This window comes from Mus caroli, chromosome 6 (assembly GCF_900094665.2).
Source record: "Mus caroli chromosome 6, CAROLI_EIJ_v1.1, whole genome shotgun sequence".
In the NCBI taxonomy this organism is placed as follows: Eukaryota; Metazoa; Chordata; class Mammalia; order Rodentia; family Muridae; genus Mus; species Mus caroli.
Window position 1 is genome coordinate 86,227,688 of NC_034575.1, and position 12,337 is coordinate 86,240,024.

The 12,337-nt window shown below is 38.3% G+C and overlaps 1 protein-coding gene across 1 annotated transcript; it reads left to right on the top strand.

The window, feature by feature from the left end:
- Positions 1-11,147: 11,147 nt before the first annotated feature.
- Positions 11,148-12,077, top strand: LOC110295876 (vomeronasal type-1 receptor 52-like). Its single transcript, XM_021164246.1, has one exon. The coding sequence runs from the start codon at positions 11,148-11,150 to the stop codon at positions 12,075-12,077; it is 930 nt and encodes a 309-aa protein (XP_021019905.1).
- Positions 12,078-12,337: the final 260 nt, after the last annotated feature.

Consider the following 12,337-nt stretch of genomic DNA (forward strand, 5'->3'; position numbering starts at 1 on the left):
CAATTTTAATAGGGTTATTTGATTTTCTGGAGTCCATCTCCTTGAGTTCTTTATATATATTGGATACTTGTCCCCTATCTGATTTAGGATAGATAAAGATCCTATCCCAATCTGTTGGTGGCCTTTTTGTCACATATTCATTTCCTTAACTTAAAATTTTTCAAAATTAATTTAGAATGCACATTTACTCCTATGAACTAAATAAATCACAATGAATAGATTTCAAGGTAAATACATTTTACTGATACCTAAAACACATTACTAGAGAATCAAAAGGTCTGGAGATATCACTTTAATTATATATCCTCCCTTGTGTTTCTATCACTTAAGTACAAGCAGTTATACTGTTTTGACGTAATTTTTTCTGTTATTTAAGTTATTAAAACTTCATGTTTTTGTTCCTCCTATAGGGCTGTAAATCCCTTCAGCTCCTTAGGTCCTTTATCTAGCTCCTTCATTAGGGACCATAGGCTCAGTCCAATGGATGGCTTTGACCATCCATTTCTGTGTTTGTCAGGCACTGGCAGAGCCTCTCAGGAGACAGCTATAACAGGCTCCTGTCAGTAAACCCTTGTTGGCATTTACAAAAGTGTCTGGGTTTCGTGATTGTATATGGGATGGATCCCCAGGAGGGGAATCTCTAGATGGTCATTCCTTCAGTCTCTGCTCCACACATTGTCCTTCCATAGCAATTTTGTCCCCTCCTTCTAAGAAGAATCGAAGTATCCACAATTTGCTCTTTCTTTTTCTTGAGATTCATGTGGTTTGTGAAATGTATCTTGGGTATTCCAAGCTTCTGGGCTAATATACACTTATCAGTGAGTGGAGACCATGTGTGTTCTATTGTAATTGGGTTACCTCACTCAGGATGATGTTTTATAGTTCCATCTATATGCCTAAGAATTTCATAAATTCATTGTTTTTAATAGCTGAGTAGTATTCCATTGTGTAAATGTACCACATTTTCTGTACCCATTCTTCTGTTGAGGGCCATTTGGGTTATTTCCAGCTCTGGCTCTTATAAATAAGGCTGCTATAAACATAGAGGGACATGTGTCCTATAGCATGTTGGAGCGTCATCTGGGTATATGCTCAGGAGTGGTATTAGTGGGTCCTCAAGAAGTATTATGTCCAATTATCTGAGGAGCCGCCATACTGATTTTTAGAGTGGTTGTACCAGCTTGCATTCCCACCAGCAGTGAAGGAGTGTTACTCTTTCTCTAAACCTCGCTTGCATGTGCTGGCAACTTAGTTTTTTATCTTAGCCTTTCTCACTTGTATGAGGTGTAATCTCAGGGTTGTTTTGATTTTCATTTCCCTGATGACTAAGGATGTCTAACATTTCTTTAGATGCTTCTCAGCCATACCGTAGTCCTCAGTTTAGAATTCTTTTTCAGCTCTGCATCCCGTGTTTTAATATGCTTATGTTGTTCTCTGAGTCTAACTTCTTGAGTTCCTTTTTTTGTATTGGACATTAGTTCTCTATCAGATGGAGGGTTGGTAAAGATCTTTTCTCAATCTGTTAGTTGCTGTTTTGAATACAATTATTCTAACTGATCTTGATTTAACTTTACTAAGTAGGAGCTATTGCAGAAATATTTATTTCTTTTGGATTTTTTTATTTTGTAAAGTATAATTTTTTAAGTCAGACCTAATAATTCTTTAAATTTCATCAGTGTCTGCTGTTATGTCCCACTTTTCATTTTCATTTTGAGAGTTTGGTTATTCTGTCTGTGCTATTTAGTTAGTTTAGACAATATTTGTCTATCATGCTGATTTTCTCAAAAAAAAAAAAAAAAACAAACCAATTCTTAGTTTCATTGACTCTTTGTATTATTCTCTTTCTTTCTATTTTATTGGTTTCAGTCTTGACTTTATTTCCTGACGTCTACACCTTTTGGCTGTGGTTGCTTCTTTTTGTTCTATAGCTGTCATGTGTGCTTTTAAGTCACCAGTATGAGAACTTACTGATATCTTTTAAAAATATATATTCGTTAAAATATTCAGGATTTTCTATATTAAAAAGCAAAATAAAGAAGTAGGAGTGAGAAAGTTGGCATCACATGGTGAGGGTACAGTGCACTCTTCAAATGGTAAGGCTGCACTGCATTTTAGACTATGTTTGCATATAAGATTTAGGGAACATCTCATTTTGTACTAGACAGAATCGTATATCATTGGTTCTACTGTGTTTTCTTTCTTTCTCTCGTTCTCTCATTCTTTCTTTATTTCTTTTTAATTTTAAGTTATTATTCTTTTATCTGCCTTTTTTACAGTCCAGTTGTTATTCCTCTCCCAGTGGCCCCTCTGACTCTTTCTCATCCCCTATATACTCCCCCAATGACACCTACAGAATGTCCCCATGCCATAACCCCATGGAACATGATATCCCCAAACCCTGGGGCCACAAGTATCTCCAGGGTTAGATGCATGTTCTCCAACTGTGGTCAAACCAGGCAGTCTTCTGCTGTATATGTGTTAGGAGCCTCATATTATCTGGTGTATGATGCATGTGGGGTCCAATTTAGTTGGGACTACTGGATTTCCTTTGGAATTGCCCTCCTCCTCAGCATCTTCCAGCCTTTCCCTAAGGAAGGTGTAGGGACCCTCTAGAATGTACCAGAATCCTGGGAGGTGAGGGATGGACAGGACTGAAAGGGAGGGACCTTAGGTGAAATGCCCAACAGTGGGGAGAGGAAAATTGAGGAGGCCATCTCAAATAGAAAGACAGCACATCAAGTGGAGGGATGGGGTTGTCATCCCACAGTCAAAACTCTGACCCAGACTTTTTTCATGTCTAATAGAACTTGAAGGGAAAAATGAAGAAGATCCTGAGGAAAAGGAGGTCTATTGACAGGTCCAAATTGGGATCCAGATCAAGGGGAGGCTCCAAAGCCTGACACCATTACTGATAGTATGGTATGCATACACAGAGCAGCCTAGGATGGCTGCACTTTGAGAGGCCCAACAAGAAACTGAAAGAGTCAGATGCATACTTTTACATTATTTCTCATGATTTTGAAATTTTTTTCATTTTTGATGTACACTAATGTTTTCTTTGCATGTATGTCTGTGTGAAGGTGTTGTATGCCCTAGAACTGAAGTTACAGACACTTGTGGGCTGACACATGAGAGCTGAGAATTGAACCCAGGTCCATGGGAAGAAAAGGTAATGCTCTTAACTGGTGAACAATCTGTGCAGCCAGAGAATTCACTAATTTCCTTATGAAGGCACTTAGTGCTATGAACTTTACCCTTACCACTGCTTACAATGTATCCCTTAAGTTTGTATATGTTGTGCATTCATTTTCATTGAATTATAAAAAGTCTTTCTTTCTTAATTTCCTCCTTGACCCTGTAGTCATTCAGCAGAGAATTGTTCAGGTTATACACGTTTTTAGGCTTTCTGTTATTTTTGTTGTTGTTGAATGAAGTGGAAATTTCTGATTTCTTTGAAGACTTGGTTGTGCCCAGTCATGTTTTTCTGTAAATTTTCTAATGAGAGGATGCTTCTGAAGCAGCCACATCTGAGAATGTTTTGCTGAACATCTGGTGTTTATCTGGAAGCAGCCTGGAAAGGGGACATGTGATGTTTCGCTAGAGCAGACACTTGGTAGAATATGTGATGTTTTCAAATGGCATACACACACACACACACACACACACACACACACACACACACACACAAAACCCAACAGCCAGTAGATAATTCTTTGTGGTATTGGTTTGCCTTGCCACACTTTACTGCTCATTGTTTGCCATTTCTTCATAGAGAGAAATGCACCATAGAGCATCTGGTGATGTTTTCATGGCTCCTTCCACCTCAGAGGTATCAGGACAATTGGCAGCGCCTCAAGGTTTCTTCTGGAAAAACTACCATTGCTGATTCATGAATGGTGTTTGCAAGTAGACAGAGCTACTGCAGTTAATTTCTGTGAAATGAACAGCTGATATCCTGACAATGCAGATTGGATTCTCTACAAAGAATTATTTCCACATCCTCATTCACCATATTAACTTTTCCTGTCCACTACCTCTGGTGGGTGGTGAATGAGAAGGGAGCTTAAAACATTTATTTTTTAATTTTTTTTTATTTTTATATATTTTTTATTGTTTTGTTTTTTTGAGACAGGGTTTCTCTGTGTAGTCCTGGCTGTCCAGGAACTCACTTTGTGGAACAGGCTGGCCTCAGACTCAGAAATCTGCCTACCTCTGCCTCCCCAGTAGGATGAAACATTTAAGTGCCCTTATTAAAAGTAGCTTTTGAAAACTCAAAACCTATAATTCAAGTCCAGTTTTAAGCCATGGTGGTATAAGATAGAGGGGGGAGGTCAATTTTTTTTATATTTGTTGAGATTTGTTTTGTGACCGAGTACATGGTCAATTTTTTATTAATTATTTTATCTATTTACATTTCAAATGCTATCACCCTTCCTGTTCCCCCCTGACAATCCCCATTCCACTTTCTCTCATCCCTGATTCTATGAGGGTGCTACACCACTCACCCACCCCATCCTCCCTTACTGCCCTAGCATTTACTATNTGGACTTTGAGGAGGTCAGAACAATGAAACTGAGGAGACAGAACTAGTGTTGTGACAGAAAGAGCATAATTTAAATGACTTATGTAAGTGATGTGCCAGTTGAGAAAGAAGGTCAAGCTTAAGGCATAGGCATTAATTTATAATTACTTAAATCTCAGATTCATTATTCAGGAACTGGTGTACGGGTGGGAAAACCTGTGATTATACATCACTGTGATTTTCCTAGGATAATCCCAAGAGGCTCCAAAGATATTACATGTGTACAGAAAATTATTATACCAGCTCTTTACTTTGGAAAATTACACTCATTTCTTTCAGTCTATTGAGACTGGGACTCTTGTAGTGTTTGCATGCTATAGAAACACTTCACATTAAGTGGAACTAATTCACTAAATCTTTTTACTTATGATATTATTGCTATGAAAATTGTATACTTATACATATGAGTATGTAGAATATTTAGTCTATTAATCTGGAAAAATGATTAACTCTGTTAATTACATCATAGAATTTTTATTTTAGAAAATTGTCTCCTAAAAATGTTTTGATCAATTCTAANCACAGGTCTGTGTTCTGAAAAACAAATTCTTGATTATGAATTTAATATTTTTCTTATATTTAACACTTTCTGGTCTAAATAACTATAAAAGTATTTTCATCTTACACCTTTTATTTTTAAGTAATAATATTTTAACGCAATTCCACTGGGAAAATATCAAAATTGTTATGGCCTCACGTGTGGCAGAGCATAGCTTTGTAGAGTTGGTTCTCTCTCTACCTTTACATAGGTTGTAAGGAGGGACTCTAGGTCAAGCTTTCATACCTACTGACACATTTGTCAGTCCTTTAAGTGTATGTTGTCTAGACTCATTGTGATCCTCCTGTCTGTGCCTCTTACAATACCCACTAGTGCACCCCAACACAAGCACCCTTATTGGCTTCATCCCTGCTTCATACTTATGATGCTACAGTGAAGGTTAATGTGAGTGGTCCATGAGAGACATTCTGCGAACAAACAGTTTGACAAACTTTCTAGTATGAATTTTAGACCTTGTAGTCTGGAGAAGTAATATGGCTCACCTGAAAGAGATGATGTCAGAATCCTAAGGTGTTCACCTTTCTTGGTATTTTGGGTGCTTTTCCTTACATTGGAACCATATGATGGAATGGGTCTGAAGGTATTGTATCTGTAGTTCTACTTGAATCCACAGCCACTCACCATGAATTTTCATGCTAAAAGAGAGAAAATATTAGGATCTGGTTGNTCTAATATTTGATAAGAAACAGGAGATAGCTGCTATGGAAACATGGTGAAGGTGACAGAAGCATAAGAGAATTCAAGGAATGAATGTCCATAAAAGCTCTGCAGAGGATTTCCCAGATGTTTCTTGACTTTTGCTTTTTGTCCCCATTTCTGCCTTTTCTATTTTAGACAGGGACAGGGCAGGTCAGTCATTAAAACAGCTACCTTACCTCTACTAGTCCACATGTCTAAATACTGCATGATGATGAAGTGGCTGACACTTCACAGACACCAACCATCATGTGCCCCACAGACTCTACACACATATGTGTTCTATACATGTTTAGTGAATAGATGTCATCTCATGTCACCTGTGGTTGTCCCAAACATGGCATATGCCTGTCCTTACACTCTAGAGAAAGAGACTGGAACTGAGCTNTAGAGTGCTCAAAGTCATACTCTATGAAGATGGCAGATGGTAGCAAAATTTGAAGAAGTTTGGGTTTAGAGAGCACAGTTCTTAAAACTTGCAATAGAACTTTATTAAGAATATTTGTTTCTAGAGTAAAGAAAAAATAAATGACTCTGTTCATGTCACACCCACAGGCTGATTGTCCTCATCAAGGTTGCATTTCTAATTTAACATTATAGTCCATTTTTCAAACTCACTCAATGCAGCTGTTTGTGTATTTGACGATGGTAAAACTGCAGAGAAATCAAAGACAGGTCCCAGAGATGCTTNCTCAGTGACAGTTGGAAAAGAAGCATGTTATCAAATACACAGTAGCTATTATGTTATAAGAACATTCATACACAAGTCTGACAGTTGGGCAGAGAGTCTTCTAAATTTGTAAACCTTTAGGAATGTGAGGGCAGAGGGATGGCTTCTGAGGTTGGGGATGAGCTAAAGTTGAGGTTTTTCAGTAGGGAGGAATAAATTGGATGGAACTAATATGTTTTGCCAAGGTGATATGATGGTTAAGATTCACAGTCAGAGATGTATCTTGGAGCACAGACCAGCTTGGCCTCAGCTATTTTCCATCTTCCTGTGTCACCATCTCTCTCCAGGGCAACATGAGNTTTCTGCATTCAATCTAATTTCCTTTATTTCTCTCAAAGCTAAAATCTTGTGACTAGGACATTGGAATATAAGAAAACACAATCANCACTGCCTTGAAAACAGAGAAGATCAACCCAGGGAAAAGCTGCCTGACACAACCTGTATAGAGAGGACCCTCAGGTGCACTGGGAAATTATGTGGAGACAAGGAGTCCTGCATCCCATTAGAGAGACATCACAGTGAAGGAAACTACTCAGAATTAAGTCTAAGGAGTTAAACAAGAAAAGTCAGGTTGCGTGTTTTGTTGCAAACTTTCTGATGTGGCAGATGTGGCAAGGGAGCTCAGATAAAGTTTTTGCTCACCCTAACATGATAGCTGTTATCGAGGACAGGGTCACATAAATGTGGGAATGATGCTCCACACTGGGATTTTTATGCTCTTCAGCTGGAACTTGTCACCTTAGAAAGACACTAAACTTACAAGCTATAGGGATGCATTAAAGACTCCCTTCACCTAAACCTGTGCAGGATCTCCTTGGGCAGAGATCTCTCCTGCTATGTCCATCTTGGTAAGTTTTTTGCACCAAGTTCAGAATCAGAAGGTGGTCGGGATCCAGGCAGGCTGAAGGAGAAGGAGCTCAGGGGCTGAAGGGATGTTTACAGCATCGGCAGAGAAGACCCCCGAGCTCTGATGGCCCCTCAGTACAGGCAACTGTGTTTTGCACAGCAACAAGGGTGTTTTCTTTTCCAGATATATATCTCTCTGATATAAAATCTCTTAATATTCTATTTAGACTTTCCTTCTTTTTTAAAAAAACTAATCATTAATTTGCTAAGCTTACATACTTGAATATATTATATACTTATTATTTGTTTTATTTATGAATAAACATGTTAAAAATTCTAAGCCCACGATATAATTAAATGTTCCTCATTTTGAATCTATTATTTTCAAAGATCAACTATTATTGAAAGAAGTGGCAAATGAATTTGAGTAACTAAGTAGTCAGAAATAAGTATAAAGAAATCAAGCCATTCTTTCTAAGAGCTGATAGAGGAATTATTTTCCATGACAACAGAATGCCTATTAATGATTGTTCAAGGTTATTTCCCCCATTTATTTATTTAGTTTCAAATACATTTTAGTTAACTAAGAATGTCACTTTTCTCTTGTCTACCTCCCTGAAATCATTCACATATCCCTCACTCAGAATCACTGCTTTTCTTTATTATTTTTGTATACATATTATACAAAATATGTTTGTGTGCATTTGCACAAATATATAAATGCATTTTTATTTGAGATTAATATGGTACCAGGGCTGACTGCTTTGAATTAGATAAGCAATAATGGTGCTCAAACTTTGGAGATGCTTTTTTTTTCCTCTCCCAAAGACTCTAGTAACCTGCAGTTCATTGTCTAGGGCAAGTACTTGTAAAAATTTCCCCCTTCCACATTAGCTTGCTGTTGGTGTTGCCATTGTTTCAGTTTTTCTTTTGCCATCATTTCTGTTTTATTCATATCTTCCTGGAAATCTGGCACTTTGAATATTTCTGCTTCATCTTCCTAGATGTTCCCTCAGCCAAACCTGCAGGACCTGTGATATAGACTTATTTATTGTTGCAGGTTAGCCCACAATTTACAGATCACTGTGTTGTGTGCAGTTGTGCTTTCTGTGATGGTCTCCATCTGCTGTCAAAGGGACCTTCTATGACGAGGGTGAGTAGCCTTACTTTTCTAAACATCTACGTCCTAGAATGTTTTTAGGAATTATGCTGGACTTGCAAAGTTATGGTATTAAATTCTTTTCTAAGGTAATTTTTTTATTGACCCTCAGAAGTTGTCTATCTTTCTAGAATCAGTTATAATTTTCCTCCTGTTGAGGAAATTGGGTTCTATATCCAATCAGACAACTGTTGGTTACCTCTAAGGTTAAGTGCACATGTGGCACCTTTATGGCCAGTTTGCCATACTCCTCTTTGTTTTGGTTCAGAAGTGTTTCAGCCTGAGAGGGCTACTGATTCTGTCCCTCCTTGGATAGCGTGTAGACAATTTTCTAGTACCATGGGAGGTAGACCACATCAAGGAGGCTTTCAGGTGAGATTCAATCAAATAACACATACACTGTGTTATAAGTGTGGCATCTCTTGTACCTATAAACTCTGAGAGGCAACCATAGCTCGATCAGCTGTCTATGCTGTTTTGAGAATCACTGGACTACCATGGGCATCCCTCAGAAGGAGGCTTCCTCTGCTTGCTCCAGGGTTTATTATTCTACAGTTCTTGTTGGAGAATTGTTGGTCAAAGTGACACAGCCTTTTGTTCCAATTCATTTTGAGAAATCACAGGTTAATAGTATTAGCCTTTGGTCTGCCGTGCTTTCCTTAGTAGGAGCTGTCATCTCAGGGAGCTGTGATGGTGTGGTTACAGGAGACTGATTGTAAATGCACAGTGAACATGATCCTATGGCCCAGGAATACAAAATGTTTCATTCTGGTAATTGTCTCTCTGTGTCTTACTTCCCAAATAAAATATACCTTCTAATTTCATTTATCTGAATGTTTGAATCGCCATGTGTGTGTGTGTGTGTGTGTGTGTGTGTGTGTGTGTGTGTGCGCATGTGTGTGTTAAATGTGATGTAATTGAGCCTTTTCCCATTTTCTTCTTCATAATTAGTTTTCATATCCTATCCAATGAAGTCATCTAAAGAAGTTTGGTAAAGAGGTGAATGTGAACCCACAACTTGTCTGGATTCTGACACACAGGTGACAGATCCAAAGCTCATCCCACAAAAAACTGCACATGACTGTAAAGGACACACCAGAGTTCCCACATGATTGCTTTTTTTCTCAATCCATATTCAGATATTGGGAAATTCTAGCGTTAAGAATCAGCCCCTGCTCAGCTTGTTATAAACTGTTCCCAGGAGCACCATGGCTTTGCCTCCCTAGAACTCTGACTAATCAGTTCACACACATGAATTTTCCACTCTCTGCTATAAACACAAATATCCAACTTCTTGAAGAAACAGTAGTTAGGTTCAATTAGTCCTTTTGCTTGTGTTTTACTCATTGAGTTAAAATTTATTTCAATTTCTTTGTCAATAGAAAATGTCTCAATCTTGTTNTGTTTTGTGTGCAAGAGTTCTGAATTGACTGTAACTATAGTTGTTACCTACTCACTGCTTGCTCGATGAAAAAGAACAACAGGTCTGTCCCTGCCAGGACCTGATGACTGGGGTCTTCTCAGAGAGGCTGGTGATTGATTTTCTAGAGATCTTAATGTAACAGAGATTTGGAGTTCCAAAGGAGGATTCAAATCATTAGCCTGAAATGTTGTCAGAACTCTCAGGACATGGATAGTTTCACCATTCTACTTTTTAATAATTTTCATCTCCTCCGTTTCAATTAAATTGTTTTAAAAGAGCTATGTTAATTTCCCCCAGGCAGAGAATCAGAAATGGCAAGAGAATAATTCCAGTGGCTTACATTTCCATGGAGATCATGATGTCCAGGAAGGACTTTCCCATTTGGTGTGTATATTACATCTTTCACACCTAGAGTCTCTCTGACACTAGCACATGAGTGTCCACATGATTTAGAGGATGTGACTCCATCCTGGCCTCAGAGTACATAGGTGTGTGTGTGTGTGTGTGTGTGTGTGTGTGTGTGTGTGTGTGTGTGTGTTCAATCTGACTGGTTGTAGAACCTGAAAAAAGCATGAATTCTGAGTCTACACATAGCGTTTTAGGTGGAATTATGACAAGAATATTTGGTCTGGCAATAAATGAAAGGTAATGAGAATGCCTAAATGAAGTAACTCTTTGAGTTTTCTAATGCAGGGGCACTCTGTTCTCAGAAACATCTCATTCCATTTTGTGAAATCTTCTACCTTCAGTTTCACTGAAAATACTCAACTATTGCATGAGTGGCAAACAAGATGATACAAATCAAAACCACATTTGGCATTGGCCAGTTACATGGACATAAGAGGTAATAAGAAAGGAAATATTTTTATAATGTATGGGATTTTATTAGGGTTCAAAACTTATACCTGATAAAGGTTCACAATCGAAAACTTAAGCTATCCAAAGTTGGGGAGGATTAGAAAATATGTAAGAGTAGGGAAGGATTCTCAATGGTGTGAGAGAGCTGAAATTCTATTCTGTTGAGGATAAATTGGGATGCATCGGTACACATTCAGGTTAATGTTCCTTTTCTGGATGTGGAAGTCAATATGAAACAAAGGAGTTTCTTGATTTCTCTTTAGACAACTACTGCATGCTTTTACCCAGCATAACATGAATAAAGACAATACACTTTACTGTAGTGTTTACATCAGAAATGCCTTCTTCTCTGAGATAGGCATCGGNATCTCAGCCAACAGCTGCCTTCTCCTCTTCCACACCTTCATGTTCATTCGTGGGCACAGGGCCAGACTCACGGACTTGCCCATTGGCTTTGTGGCCCTAATACACCTAGTAATGCTGCTACTTGCAGCATATATAACAGAAGACTTTTTTATGTCTTCAGGAGGATGGGATATCATCACATGTAAACTAGTCATTTTCTTGCACAGGTTTTTCAGGAGCCTCTCTGTTTGTGCCACTTGCCTGTTGAGTGTCTTCCAGGCCATCATTCTCTGTCCTCAAAGCTCTCACTTAGCAAAGTTCAAACAGAATTCCCCACATCAGCTCTCATATTTCTTTATTTTTCTGAGTATCTTCTATATATCTACCAGCAGCCAAATTTTAATAGCAGCTATTGCCACACGAAATGTCACCTCTGTTAATCTTATATATATCACAAATTCTTGTTCTTTTCTACTACCGAGTTCACCAATGCAACATACCTTTTCCACACTGTTGGCTTTCAGGAATGTCTTCGTTATTGGTCTCATGGGCCTCTCAACNTGCTACATGGCAACTCTCTTGTGCAGGCATAAGACTCGGTCCCAGCGCCTTCAGAACTCAAAACTTNNTCCCAAAGCAACTCCAGAGCAACGAGCCCTCAGGACCATTCTAATGCTTATGAGCTTCTTTCTGCTGATGTCAACTTTTGACAGTATCATCTCCTACTCAAGAACTATATTAAAGGGAAATCCACTGCCCTATTGTGTTCAGATTCTTGTCGCTCACAGCTATGCTGCTGTCAGTCCTCTTCTGGTTCTCAGTAATGAAAAACGTATAACTAACCTGTTGATATCCATGTATGAGAAGGTAGTACTTTGATTTTCTATGAGGGTAAGTTTTCTCACAATGAGTCACATTTGGCACCAGAGTTATGAGTATTGGAATAATGTGCATGGTTTAAGGTTAAGTGAAAATGTGGACTTGTGTCTTTTCTATTTAACTCATGCACTTTTCTAAAACTGTAGATATGGAAGATTTATATTTTCAAAAAAAATCAAACACACACATTGAATGATTGCAAATGTTTTCCCTTAACTCTTTTCTGAAAAAGTCTGAAAGGTGATCTGCCTTGTCACAGC